This window comes from Moschus berezovskii, chromosome 11 (genome assembly GCF_049115385.1).
Source record: "Moschus berezovskii isolate FMDL1 chromosome 11, NW_MosBer_1.0, whole genome shotgun sequence".
NCBI lineage: Eukaryota > Metazoa > Chordata > Mammalia > Artiodactyla > Moschidae > Moschus > Moschus berezovskii.
The window spans coordinates 81,880,779-81,893,264 of NC_142470.1; the positions used below are offsets into that span (position 1 = coordinate 81,880,779).

Consider the following 12,486-nt stretch of genomic DNA (forward strand, 5'->3'; position numbering starts at 1 on the left):
GGGGGAAAAGGGGGGAGAAATAAATTAGAAATTTGGGAGTAGCAGATTGTAACTACTATATATAAAATAAACAGTAAGGTCCAACTATATAGCAGAATATATATATATATTCACTATCCTGTGATAAAGTATAATGAAAAAGAATAGGTGTACAATGCAGGGTTTTGTAAACATTTTTCTCCACTTACAAATACAGTTTCATCTTTTTTAAAACTTTTTCTCAATGTGTTTTAGTAGGAATGATTTTATCATAAGGCAGAGGATTCTAGCAGGATATGGAACATGTTTTAGTTTTGAAATAATTTTAGAGTCATAGAAAGTTGCAAGGATAAGACACAAAGGGCCTATATACACTCTGCCCATTTTCCCCTAGTAGTTGCATCTTATAAAACTGGGAATTTTATGTTCGTACAATGTATGTGTGTGGTTCTGACAGTTTATCACATACATAGACTTGAGTAACCATTCCTGCAGTGAAGATACAGAACTGTGCCATCACTCCAAATTCCCTGCCTCCCTGCCACTACCGCTTTAGCTTCCATTCACCATCCTTAATCTGTGACAACCACTGATTTGTTCTCAGTTGTTATAATTTTAGTTTGCAAAAGTTACATAAATGGACTTATGAAGTATATCATATATTGAGATTGGCCTTTTTCCCCTAGATCCATCCTAGTTGTTGTGTGTGTCAGTAGTTCATTTGGAATGTTTTTCAAGTAAAAAAAAAGTGCCTTATTAACTCACTATACCAAAACAATTCACTCTAAACTGCTCAATCTCAAGTTTAAAGAGGCCTATGGAGTTTTGTGGGTATAGATTTTAAGAGGTCTGTAAGTTTTGTGGGTATTTTTATAATGTAAGTATAATATACATAATTTGAATAAAGATATATATTATATTTGCACTGAAATATTATCATTAAAATACATAACTAATCTTCTGAAAGTAGATTCCATATTTGCATTAAATATACAAAGCTTATAGACATTAAGTTTACAAAGCTTACAAATAGCCTAAGACCTAGTGTTCATTGGTTACCCAGTTTTGTAGATAGTTTTTCCCTTTAAACAGTCACAATATGAGTGAGCTGTTCTTTTTGCTTTCCTGAAATAATTTCAGATATAAAGAAAATTATAAGAGTAGTACAGAGATCTCTTACATACCTCATTTATTGACTTTTAGCATTTTGTGAAATTATCATTATAATTTCCATTTAATTTACACACACACGCACACATATAAACGTTGATTTTTTGGAGCTATTTGGGCTTAGGTTGCATATGTCATGATGCTTTATCTTTAAATATATCAGTATATAATCCCACAGAACAAGGATATTCCCTTACACAACCAGGTGGTTCGGTGGTAAAGAATCCACCTGACAGTGCAGGAAGTGGAAGAGACATGGGTTTGATCCCTGGGTTGGGAAGATCCCCTGGAGAAGGAAATGGCAACCCACTCCAGTGTTCTTGCCTGGAGAATCCCACGGACAGAGGGGCATGGCAGGCTACAGTTCATGGGGTCACAAAGAGTCAGGCATGTGTATAAGCACATACACACAGTTCCACAGAACAAGGATATTCCCTTATACAACCACATCACAGTTGACAAACTCGGGATATTTAACGTTGATGGGATATTTTTATCTAATATAGCGCATATACCATTTCTGTCAAGTATTTTCATGTTTTTTGGAGGGGTCCATATTTTCCTCCCTCCTATACAGAATCCCTGGTGGCTCAGATGGTAAAGCATCTGCCTGCAATGCGGGAGACCTGGGTTCGATCCCTGGGTTGGGAAGATTCCCCTGGAGGAGGAAATGGCAACCCACTCCAGTACTCTTGCCTGGAAAATTCCATGGACGAAGGAGTGTGGTAAGCTACAGTCCGTGGGGTTGCAAAGAGTCGGATATGACTGAGCGACTTCACTCACTGTACAGAATCCAGTCAAGGAATAGATGTTAATCATCTTTTCTCTTTTATTTTCTCTAATCTGGAACAGTTCTTCAGCCTCTATCTTTTATGACATTAGTAGATTTGGAGAATATAAGCCAGTTATTTTCTAGAATGTTCCTCATGATGCTTCCTCATGTTTAACTTCATGTTACATTTCTGACTGGAATTCCACAGGAATGCTGTTCTGTTTTTCTCAGGGAATTAAATCTACAATGTGTCTGTCAGCACCTCATTAGTGATGTTAGTTTTGACCGCTCAGTGAAGATACTGGTTCAGTTTCTCCACTGTGTGGTTACTGTCTTTACCATTACAAGTAATAAGCAGTCTCGGGCAGATCCTTTGAGACCATGCAGATACCCTGCTCCATCAAACTGGGACCCCCAAGGAGGTTCAGAGATGGTTCTCAGTGATTCGTGTCCAAACCACTCTTTATTTTGAGGGTTCAAAATAAGTGAATCAATCTTTCTAAATTATCTTGCCCTGAAAATTAACTTTGATTTTGGAAACTTTTTTTTTTTAAGGCTTTGATCTGTATGTATTGCATATAATGATTGCTAGTATATTTTAATGTTTTTTAAACCTCTGGGTTTATTTTTAATCCTTTGCTGCCCCCTGCAGGTCTATGAATATAAATCTTTGGAGCAAGGTACGTATTCCTAATATTGCAAATCATAGTGTGATAGACAAAAAGCAAGTTATAATAGCTTCATACATTTATCATGCATCACTATAAGTTAATGAATTTAGAATCTTGAATTGGTAGTTTTAGTTTTAAAACTACCTTCCTGGATCATGAAATTTATTGTTGAAGTGACTCTGAGTTAGTCCTAAATTCATAAGTTTTCAACTTTTCTAAAAAACAACTGGTAACATTATGGCAGTGATCATACGTATTTAATAATTATTTTTAAAGTATATTCATGTTATATATGTTACACATATTTGTGTAAGTGCATCTATATGTGCTAAGTTGCTTCAGTCATGTCTGACTCTTTGTGACCCAATGGACTGTAGCCTGCCAGGCTCCTCTGTCCAAGGGATTCTCCAGGCAAGAATACTGGAGTGGGTTGCTGTGCCCTCCTCCAAGGGACCTTCTTGGCCCAGGGATCAAACCCATGTCTCTTATGTCTCCTACATTGGCAGGTGTGTTCCTTACCACTAGCTCCACATAGGAAGTGTCAAGTGTATCTATATAATTTTATATTATATCTATGAATGATAAACAGATCAATTTTTAAACTGCTATCTTTGTAAGAAGTTAACTGCTTTTATGCAGGAAGTACAACAATCCTTATGTTGAATTACAAGATATCTGCCTGTAATGCAAGAGGTGTAAGTTTGATCCCTGGATTGGGAAGATACTGTGGAGAAGGAAATGGCAACCCACCTCAGTTTTCTTCTCTGGAAAATCCCATGGACAGAGGATTCTGGTTGGGCCAAGGTCCATGGGGTCACAAAAGAGTCGGACATGACTTGGCGAATAAACAACACCACAATCAGAATGCACATTATTGATGGGAATTCCCATTTAAAATATTTCTTAAAATCTTATTTTCATTCAGTTCTGTTTTTAGTATTACTTAAACTGCCATTCAAACTATGTAAGTCAGTTACAATAGGTGGTTAAGATATTTATAAGTAATTGTTTTTGGCTGTAAAGACTTTCATTGGCTTGTTAATTGTGTCTTTGTTCAGGATTAGATTTTAATGTGGCTGTCATATGTCTAAAGTGTGGCTACAACTTCTGGTAGAATTTATTGTCTATCTTCTACACGTCTGGGTTGGTTAAAAGATAATTGGTAGATAGGATTGTTTTGTTTTGCTTTTTAAGAGTTTCTACCTTAACTATCCTTTGGATTGCTATTACCGCATCATGCTTTCATTGTTGAGTGTAGTGGGATATGATCAGGTTTACTTAATTTTCCATATTAGAAAATACATAGTTAAAGAAGTAACTGTAGTTTGAGTTGTTAACACTTATGCTATGGCTAGACACTTATGCTATGGCTAGACTGAAGTGACTTAGCAGCAGCAGACACTATCTTGAAGAAGGAACTGGCAACCCACTCCAGTCTTCTTGCCTAGAGAATCCCCTGGACAGAGGAGCTTGGTGGCTACAGTCCATGGGGTCACAAAGAGTCAGACACAACTTAGCAACTGAGCAGACACTATCTAGAGAGCTAATAAGTTCAGTCATAGTATACACATGAAGTAATTGAGAATTTGTAGCTTATATCACTTCAGAAACCTATGCTTCCTTTCTTACTATCTTCAGCCTGTTGATATATAGTCAAAATACTGTGTTCAAAAGTTACAAAGTAGGTTTTGTAATCCTTTTCGTCATCAAATATCTTTGGATTTTTTTAATTGAGATTTTGTGGGTAGAGTTAATGTTGAAGAGTAAGTCTTTTAGTTTCGGTGTATTCAGTTGATAAGAATCAATGAGAACAAACATATTACAACTTTTGACCCCCTTTTGTTTTAAGTAACTAAGTAAGCGTTAGTTGCTCAGTCCTGTCCGACTATTTATGACCGTGTGGACTGCAGCCTGCCAGGCTCCTCTGTCCATGGAATTCCCTAGGAAAGAATTCTGGAGTGAGTTGCCATTCCCCTTTCTCCTGGAAATCTTCCTGACCCAGGGATCGAACCCAGGTCTCCTGCATAGCAGGTGGATTCTTTATCATCTGAGCCACCAGGAAAGCCCCCATTTTGTTTTAATGCCATTAAAATGACCGGCAAAATGTTGAAAAACTTAAAAAAAAAATTTAGTGTTTCAGGATATTTTACTGTCTTACTGCTGTAAAACTTCATTTGAAAGGAGGAAACTGGTTGAATTTCAGCAAGACCAAAAACAATACAATGACAAATAACATTGGTTGATAATTCCTATAAGCTGTTTTCTACAGTAACGATTTATTTAAAACAATATATAACCAGAACAGTTTAGAGGTTTTCTTAGTGATGTATCATGAAATACTGCCGTTTTCCTTCAACATAGGTTTGTTTTTTATGTTTTTAAAAGAGTAACCTGTTATTTAAAAATGAAACAATCTCCTTGGCAAGTGGGGGTGGTGTTGAATTACTGTGATATAGAGTAATACCTTACTGGGAGAGGCTTTATTATTTCAAGAATTCAGTTTCAGATTGTGTTTGTTCTAGTTTGCTTCTGTTGCTGCAATGCACGCATTTTCTGTCTTACCAGATAACAGAACTGTTGTACAAGGATGGACGTTATTGCCAGGAGCCTCCAGGACCAACGGGTAGTGTTTCAATTTCGATGATTGTAACTTATCCACAAATTCATTCTTCTGTATAATGATGGGCTAGAAGGATTACTGCAGTAAACATTTTGTTTTTGAAAGTGAAATTTGAAAACATTTGTTTATAAATCTTTACATTGATAACCACATCATTTTGAGATCTGTGAGGTGTTTGGTATTACCATAATTGTTTTTCTAAAGACAGGGTTGGGAGGGTTTTTCCTTTTCAGATATTGAGGAAATGCTTCTTATAGCATCAATCAAAATAGCCTTAAAAATAAGTAATCCTTAGTGTTTATGTGATTTTAATGTTTTGCAGGTATAATTTAACCATATAAAATAGTAAAGAGGTCTTGTAGATTTCTCCACTATTTATTACCCAAAATACATTATTTTGACATTTAATGATTTTTGTTTTCATGTAATAAAGCCTAGCATATGTGGTTTTCTGTTAAAAAACATACACACACAAAACCGTATCTTTCTTGAAAGTTCATATTTTTCTATCCTATGTATTAACAACACATGCCCCTGTACATTTTATGCTTGGATGCATAGGAAAATTACTGTTGTTACGAAACATCTTTGTTAATCTTGGTTTTTCATTGGCTAATAGGCAGCTCTCCACAGGAATATTACATCTGCTTATTAAAATTATTTAACTTTGTATACTCAACATTTACCAATCCTCTAATTTTATGTTTCCCTAAATATTGCCCACCAAAAATTAATATAGAAATATATACAAGGCATTTATTTGTTCTCACTATTTGTGATTTGGACAGGAAAGGGGTAAGGCCTTGGGCAGGACCACTTCTGTCACAGAGTGGTAGAAAAAAATAGATTGAAGTAAGATTCAGTACTGAAAAGCTGTCACTCGGTCTGAAAATAATTAATATTCCTTTCACTCACCAGTTAGATATGTGCTCCCAAACCACATAATCTCTATGCCTCAGTGATCATTGTTGCCATTTCAGAGCCTCTCATCAGGGTGACATCTCACACCAAAATGATTTCTTATAAATTAATCTTGATAACATGACAGTCTCAGTAATTTTAGTGGAATGCTTTCTCTTGTTTTTTTCCACAGAAGCTGTTGGCTATTTTCTTTATAACTTGATTGACAGCATGAGTGACTCAGAGGTACAGGCCAAGGAGGAGCGTTTGAGACAATACTTCCATCAGCTGAAGGAGATGGTACCATTTCATTTTTTGCTATATAATGCCTGTCCTGTCTGACATGTATCTATTAGATTTGAAATTGCTGCTTTTAAGTACAACCAGACCACTTCTCAATGACATACATGAATTGGAGACTTAAATTATGTCCGAGATAATTTCTGTTAGACAAATTTCAGTTTGGTTGTCTAAAACTTGTTTTTTTTTTCCTCCTCCCTCCCCTTTGCACAGAATATAAAAATTCCTGAAAATATCTACAGAGGCATTCGTAATCTGCTGGATAGCTACCATGTTCCTGAACTGATTAAGGTGTGTGTGAAATAATAATCAGCTTCTTAAAATGCTTAATTTATATGTAGAGGCATGTCAAAGTTTTATTTAAATATATTGCTTTTGGCCAAAAGTTTATTTAAAATGATAGCCTTTAAAACAAGGCTTTTTATTGATTATTGGTGAATGCTGTTTATATATTGAAGAGTGTATTTAAAAGTGTTTTTTTTACAGTGGTTATAAAGTCTGAAGAGAATTTCAGGAGAATTTTGGAAAATGGAAAAATGAAATGAAATGAGACTTCCAAAATTTGCTTTTGACATTTGCTAGTATATTTTCCATATGTTTTCTAATCCTAATTCAAATCCTGATTTTAGGATGTTAATATATTGGTTGAAAGAGAGAAGACAGACTCTAGAAAAGTAAGTATGTTTTTTGAGTAGATTCTACATGCTGTAATAACATCATTTAAGGAGAGTTCTAGAATATGTCCTTTTAAAACCTCTGGTTCCTAACATTTTTGCCTCTAGCATAGTTGGTAAAAGCCATTTACCAGCTCAGAAAAATTATATCTAAGAAATCTGCATATGATATCAGCTTTATAAACCCCTCGAGTCCATCCCAGATCCCCACATTAATATCCTTGATAGCATTTATGACATTTAGGAAAGGGCAGTTTAAAGAGAAGAGTGACAAAGGGTGCATTTTCTTTGTAGTAAATTTCTTTCTTTCTTTTTTCTTCCCATTTCTACTTCGCAGCCTTCATCGTCTGATTTGGAGTCTAAACTTGAAAAGCTAAAAGCTGAAAATCAACCTATTGGAGATATCCTAAAGCAGCTCATATTAATGCTATGTTCAGAAGAGGTAATGTTTGTTTAAATATTTAAAATATGCTATTAAGGTAAAAAATTCTTTACAGATAGAAGTAAGCAAAGCCCAATATAAAATTTATTATTTTTACAATTGATTATTATACATCATGTCTATGAAGAATGCAATTAAATGAGAGGTTAACTAACTTCAGCTACACCTTGAATGGCATGTTTTCGGGTTGCCGTAGTTTGTTTACGATAATCTGCAAAGTGAATGATAGTAACAGCCGTGATAGGTTTATCATACATGCCAAATGTCCTTTCAAGCCATGGCTCCGGTCTCTCATATCTAGATTGTCAAGCAACTGATACATGCAGTAGTCATTTGCAAGTCAAATATTACTAGGTTGTTAATGCAGGGATTGAAATTCCATTTTCCTGCTGGAAAAAAGCTCTTTCTGAGATAAAGGGTCTCTTGCCTTTTTTCAGCAGGCGTCCAGCTGTACTTTGTGTTCATTTTAGTGTATGTCTGCAATTGGGGTATATCACTAGACTTTTTCAGTTTCTAGTTCAGTATCATTTGGTTGTATGCCTGTGTTTTTAGGGGAAAAAAATACAGCTGACTTTAAGGTTATAATATGGCACTATTAAATTCTAAAACATTTCCTGCACATTACAGACTGTGAGGAACTTGGCAGTGATATATATTTCTGTGCATGGAAATTGGACTCATTTGGTACATATTTAATCTGGAAGTCTTTTTTCATAATACAGTACCCAAACCTAAAACATCAAATTTAGCATAGTGATCAGTTTTGCAGCACAGATAACAAATCTTTTGAATCCTTCATATATAGCTTTCCTGCTTTTTAAAAGGTGGATTAAAAATAGCAGGGAGCAAGGTGAAGTTAATAACGTGTATCCATTTATTTTAAAAGTAGTGTTAACTTTTTTTTACACTCTGAACATGGAAACTAGAAATTTTACACTTTTATATTAATTTCTTCTTTTTCATTTCCTTCCTTTATTTTAGAACATGCAAAAAGCTCTCGAATTGAAAGCAAAATATGAATCAGATATGGTTGTTGGTGGCTATGCAGCTTTAATAAATTTGTGCTGTCGACATGATAATGCAGAAGATGCATTGAACCTGAAACGAGAATTGTGAGTACCCTGGCACTGAAACAAATCATCAGCATTTATGCTGCTATACAATACTTGATGGCTCATGTAGAGTGAATACCACTCTCATATAATGTAAATTTTAAAAATTCTCTTTTGTGAGTGCTTTTGGAATTCCATACTGTAATACTCTGATTAATTATGGCTTATTTTCAGCAAGGAGTCTTTGTTTAAGTATGATAAGACATTCTATTCCTTGAAGCCAAGATTTTTTCCTCTTGATTATACAACTGCATATCACAACAGTGATGTTGTAACTATTATATAAAGCTTGTTAAATATTCCCCTTCCTGTACTGTAGTGTAAACAGAATTCTGTCCATTTCTCAGGTATCCTTGGCTTCCCACTGATAGATTTACCAAATAAAAATGTCTCTTGGGGGTATTTCAGTATTTGCAACAAAGTGAGACTCACCTTAAGTGCCATGAAACAGGAGCCTTCCTTATTCGTATCATTTGCAGATGGAAAGTTGTAGTATACATGTAGTATTACATTTTTACTTCTTTGAATATAATTGCATGTAGATTTGTATATGGTCCCCAAAATAAACCTGAACTAAAAGGTAGAAGCCAGTGTTAATAAAAATTCAGATTCTGAGATTTTTGGAAAAGTGATCAAGTAAGATATTGCACTGCTATTAACAGTCAAACAACTTCTAACATAAATATGGCTTTAATTTTTAGTGACCGTTTAGATTCTTCTGCTGTCCTTGACACCGGCAAGTATGTAAGACTCGTTAAAGTATTGGGAAAACATGGCAAGCTCCAAGGTAAGCATCAGCACATAAAGGAAATGTGTGATGCAAGTATCTTGCCACTGGAATAACATCTGAATTGATATTAATGGTATATCATGTCCATCCTGCAAAGTGCTTGAACACTTTGCATACAAATTTGCATGTGAATCCAACCAGAGCTGCATGGACAGTGTAGGCCATTAGTTTTAATGGATTGGCAAGCTTGTCATTTACATTTGCACAGCTCAGTGCTTTTTGCATTTCTGCAGCTAGTTTTTATTAGCATTGCTGTTTGGGTTGAGTTTGAAGATCATGACTTATGGCACAATTTGCCTATATGCCTGCACTAATGGCTTTGTTTTTGCTTAAGAACATTGGAAGGCTGAACATAAAACCTGTAAATATAACCTTTATTCAAGAATATGAGTTTTGCAGGCACCTTTGCCTTCACTTCTAATAACATTAACAAAATGTATACTTCAATAAGGTTTCACATAGAAATTTATAGGGAGAGCCTAACTGATTATATAGTTGATGTGTATCCTCTAACTTTCTTATAGTTGGGATAATGCTAAGCCTAATATAATTATACTTAATAATTTATTCTTAACTATTTATTTAACTTTCTCATTAGGCTTTATTTTGAAACTTTTAAAAACACCTCTCTGTCTTCCTTTTATTCCTAGAGAAGATTTTTTGTTTTTAAATCATTATAGTGAAAAATGTATGGAGAAAGTATTTGAGTTGATCATTGAATTTTTCCCTAGGAAATTTTTCTAACACCCACAAGCCTTTATGAAGATTAGCCTGCTTTTTAAAATCACTTTCTATAAAGTGGTCAAAACATTTTGTCTGTGCAATAATTAATAACATTATGAAAATGCACTTATTCCATATCCTAAAATGTTTGTTTCTGCCTTCCTAATGAAGCTTAATGAATCTAATGTATTAACATGCAGTCTTTTGGAAAGCTTTCATTGGCTCTGCTTGGCTAATTAGTATCGACATAGCAAACAGGCCCTATCGGTATCAGACCATTAGTCTGCCTGTATATACAGTGTAAACACATCTTTATTATCTGGCCTCCTGACAAGCCATCTGCTGAAGAAACAATGGTGTGATTTAGCAGATGTTAGCTCTGAACGATAAAAGCATCCATTTAGGAGGATCTTACAGCTATAGGGCAGACTGTACAGGGTTATGTGGTGCAGAGTGGGCACACAGTCCCTATCTATAATTTGTAGTCAAAGTTGCAGGGAAATGATAAAACCATGCTATTGTGGATTTATAATTGTAGTCTCGTTTAGAAATGCAAGTAGTAATTAACTTGAAATCGGCATTATACACTAGAATTTACATTCCTGCTGGGCTTGAAATGCTGTTTTAATAGCAGTTTGTTTTCCCTACATGAAATTACCTAAGGGTCTTTTGTGTTACTTCATTGTAGATGCTATTAACATTCTAAAGGAGATGAAAGAGAAGGATGTTCTTATCAAAGATGCAACAGTCTTGTCCTTTTTCCACATCCTAAATGGCGCAGCTTTACGAGGCGAAACTGAAACAGTAAAACAGTTGCATGAAGCCATCGTGACCCTAGGGTTAGCGAAACCATCTACCACTTTAAGTTCCCCATTGGTCACCCTATATCTGGAAAAGTAAGTTAATTGAATTTTCAGTTTTGAATGTTGGCATTGAAACAGTGAATCTAATCGTACAGGGATTATATTTTGTAAATTCTTTGTGATGCTGCGGAAGCCTTATTTGCCACTGAATAAGAGAATGTCTGTGGTGTAGGTGACCTTTAAAATTGCCAACAACCCTGTGGTCCTATGGATTACTTCTCAGTGGAATGATCTATGGCGGTTTTTTGGGGGGGGGTTTTTGGTGGGGCATGTGATGATACTACATGAAACCAAATATAGTTTTCCCCAGTTTTGAGCCTTATAGGTGTTAATTATTAATAAATATAAGAAGGGTTCTCTGGGGCTTTTGATTATGCTTCATCACTGTTCATGTTATGGTGTGGCAGTGTCTCTTGAGGGATCCTTTTTTCCGTGTAGTGTTCTAACTGCGAGTACCAGCACAGGAGTTACTGTAGCTTCACTAGGTTATTGTAGAAGATGTCTCTGTGTCTTGTGGCAAGAAGATGAATTTTGTTAATAGGGTAAGGTTTACTAAGTTTGGAAATGTCTGTATTTGGAATGTTCATGTTGGTGCCCGATTTAAGGTATTTTTTTTCAAGTGTAAATCATAAAGTCAACCTACGTTCTTGTACAGAGTGAAACATTTTAGTAAGATAATAAAGCATCTTTTATTACCTTCTTTTCCTCTAGCATTTTCTTTTCTGTTTTTAAAAATTTCTCAGATCTTACCCCTTTGCCATTCTCTTCCATGACTTAGCACAGTTTTCTAATCTGCTTATTTTGTGACTGAGGTTTTCTCATTTAGTTTGGATGTTGCTATATCAATGCCAGGAGAAAAGTAAATGATAAATCTTAGTGTACTCATATTCTTCCCAAATTTCTGGTAGTTTTTCTTTATTTAAGAGCATAATTAATTGAATATAATGAATGATTTAATATTGAAGGTGTGGAATAAAAAACATCTAACTATGTTATGTTTGTACATATGTGTATATGTGCACACACACGTTCATACACACAAATGTTTTGTGAAATAATTTCTTTGACATCCAATCAAAAAACAGTTTATCAACTTAGCTGATTTGGCTAAGTCTTTTTAACCTCCACAATCTCAGCATTACATCTTTTTAAAGAAGAATGATTCAAACAATTACTGTGTTACTTAGTTCTCGTGTTCATAGCCAACTTTATATAGAAATCCTGTAATTAATATGCTTCCTCCAAGAATTTTTTTGATGATCTCAAAAGACCCATTTCTGCAGATTGCATGTGGAGCTCTGCATAGGGGTTTGAAAGAAATGGGCCCAGTGCCCAGAAGAATTAGGCCCTCCTCCATCAGTGGGCAAAAATAAAATAATTAACAATGAAAATGAGGCCATGGTAGAGAAGTATCTTACAAACAGAAATACTGTGAGACAGAAGATGAAAAGTTTTCCAAGAAAGGTCTGC

General features: G+C 35.0%; 1 protein-coding gene across 1 annotated transcript in view; it reads left to right on the forward strand.

The window, feature by feature from the left end:
* LRPPRC (leucine rich pentatricopeptide repeat containing) overlaps positions 1-12,486 on the forward strand; it is a 102,603-nt gene that overhangs the window by 34,672 nt on the left and 55,445 nt on the right. The window contains exons 15-23 of the mRNA XM_055399100.2: positions 2,574-2,601; positions 5,158-5,215; positions 6,306-6,412; positions 6,626-6,703; positions 7,042-7,086; positions 7,424-7,528; positions 8,510-8,640; positions 9,342-9,427; positions 10,842-11,049. Of these exons, the coding sequence (XP_055255075.2) occupies positions 2,574-2,601; positions 5,158-5,215; positions 6,306-6,412; positions 6,626-6,703; positions 7,042-7,086; positions 7,424-7,528; positions 8,510-8,640; positions 9,342-9,427; positions 10,842-11,049 (846 nt within the window). The remainder of the gene's footprint in view (positions 1-2,573; positions 2,602-5,157; positions 5,216-6,305; positions 6,413-6,625; positions 6,704-7,041; positions 7,087-7,423; positions 7,529-8,509; positions 8,641-9,341; positions 9,428-10,841; positions 11,050-12,486) is intronic.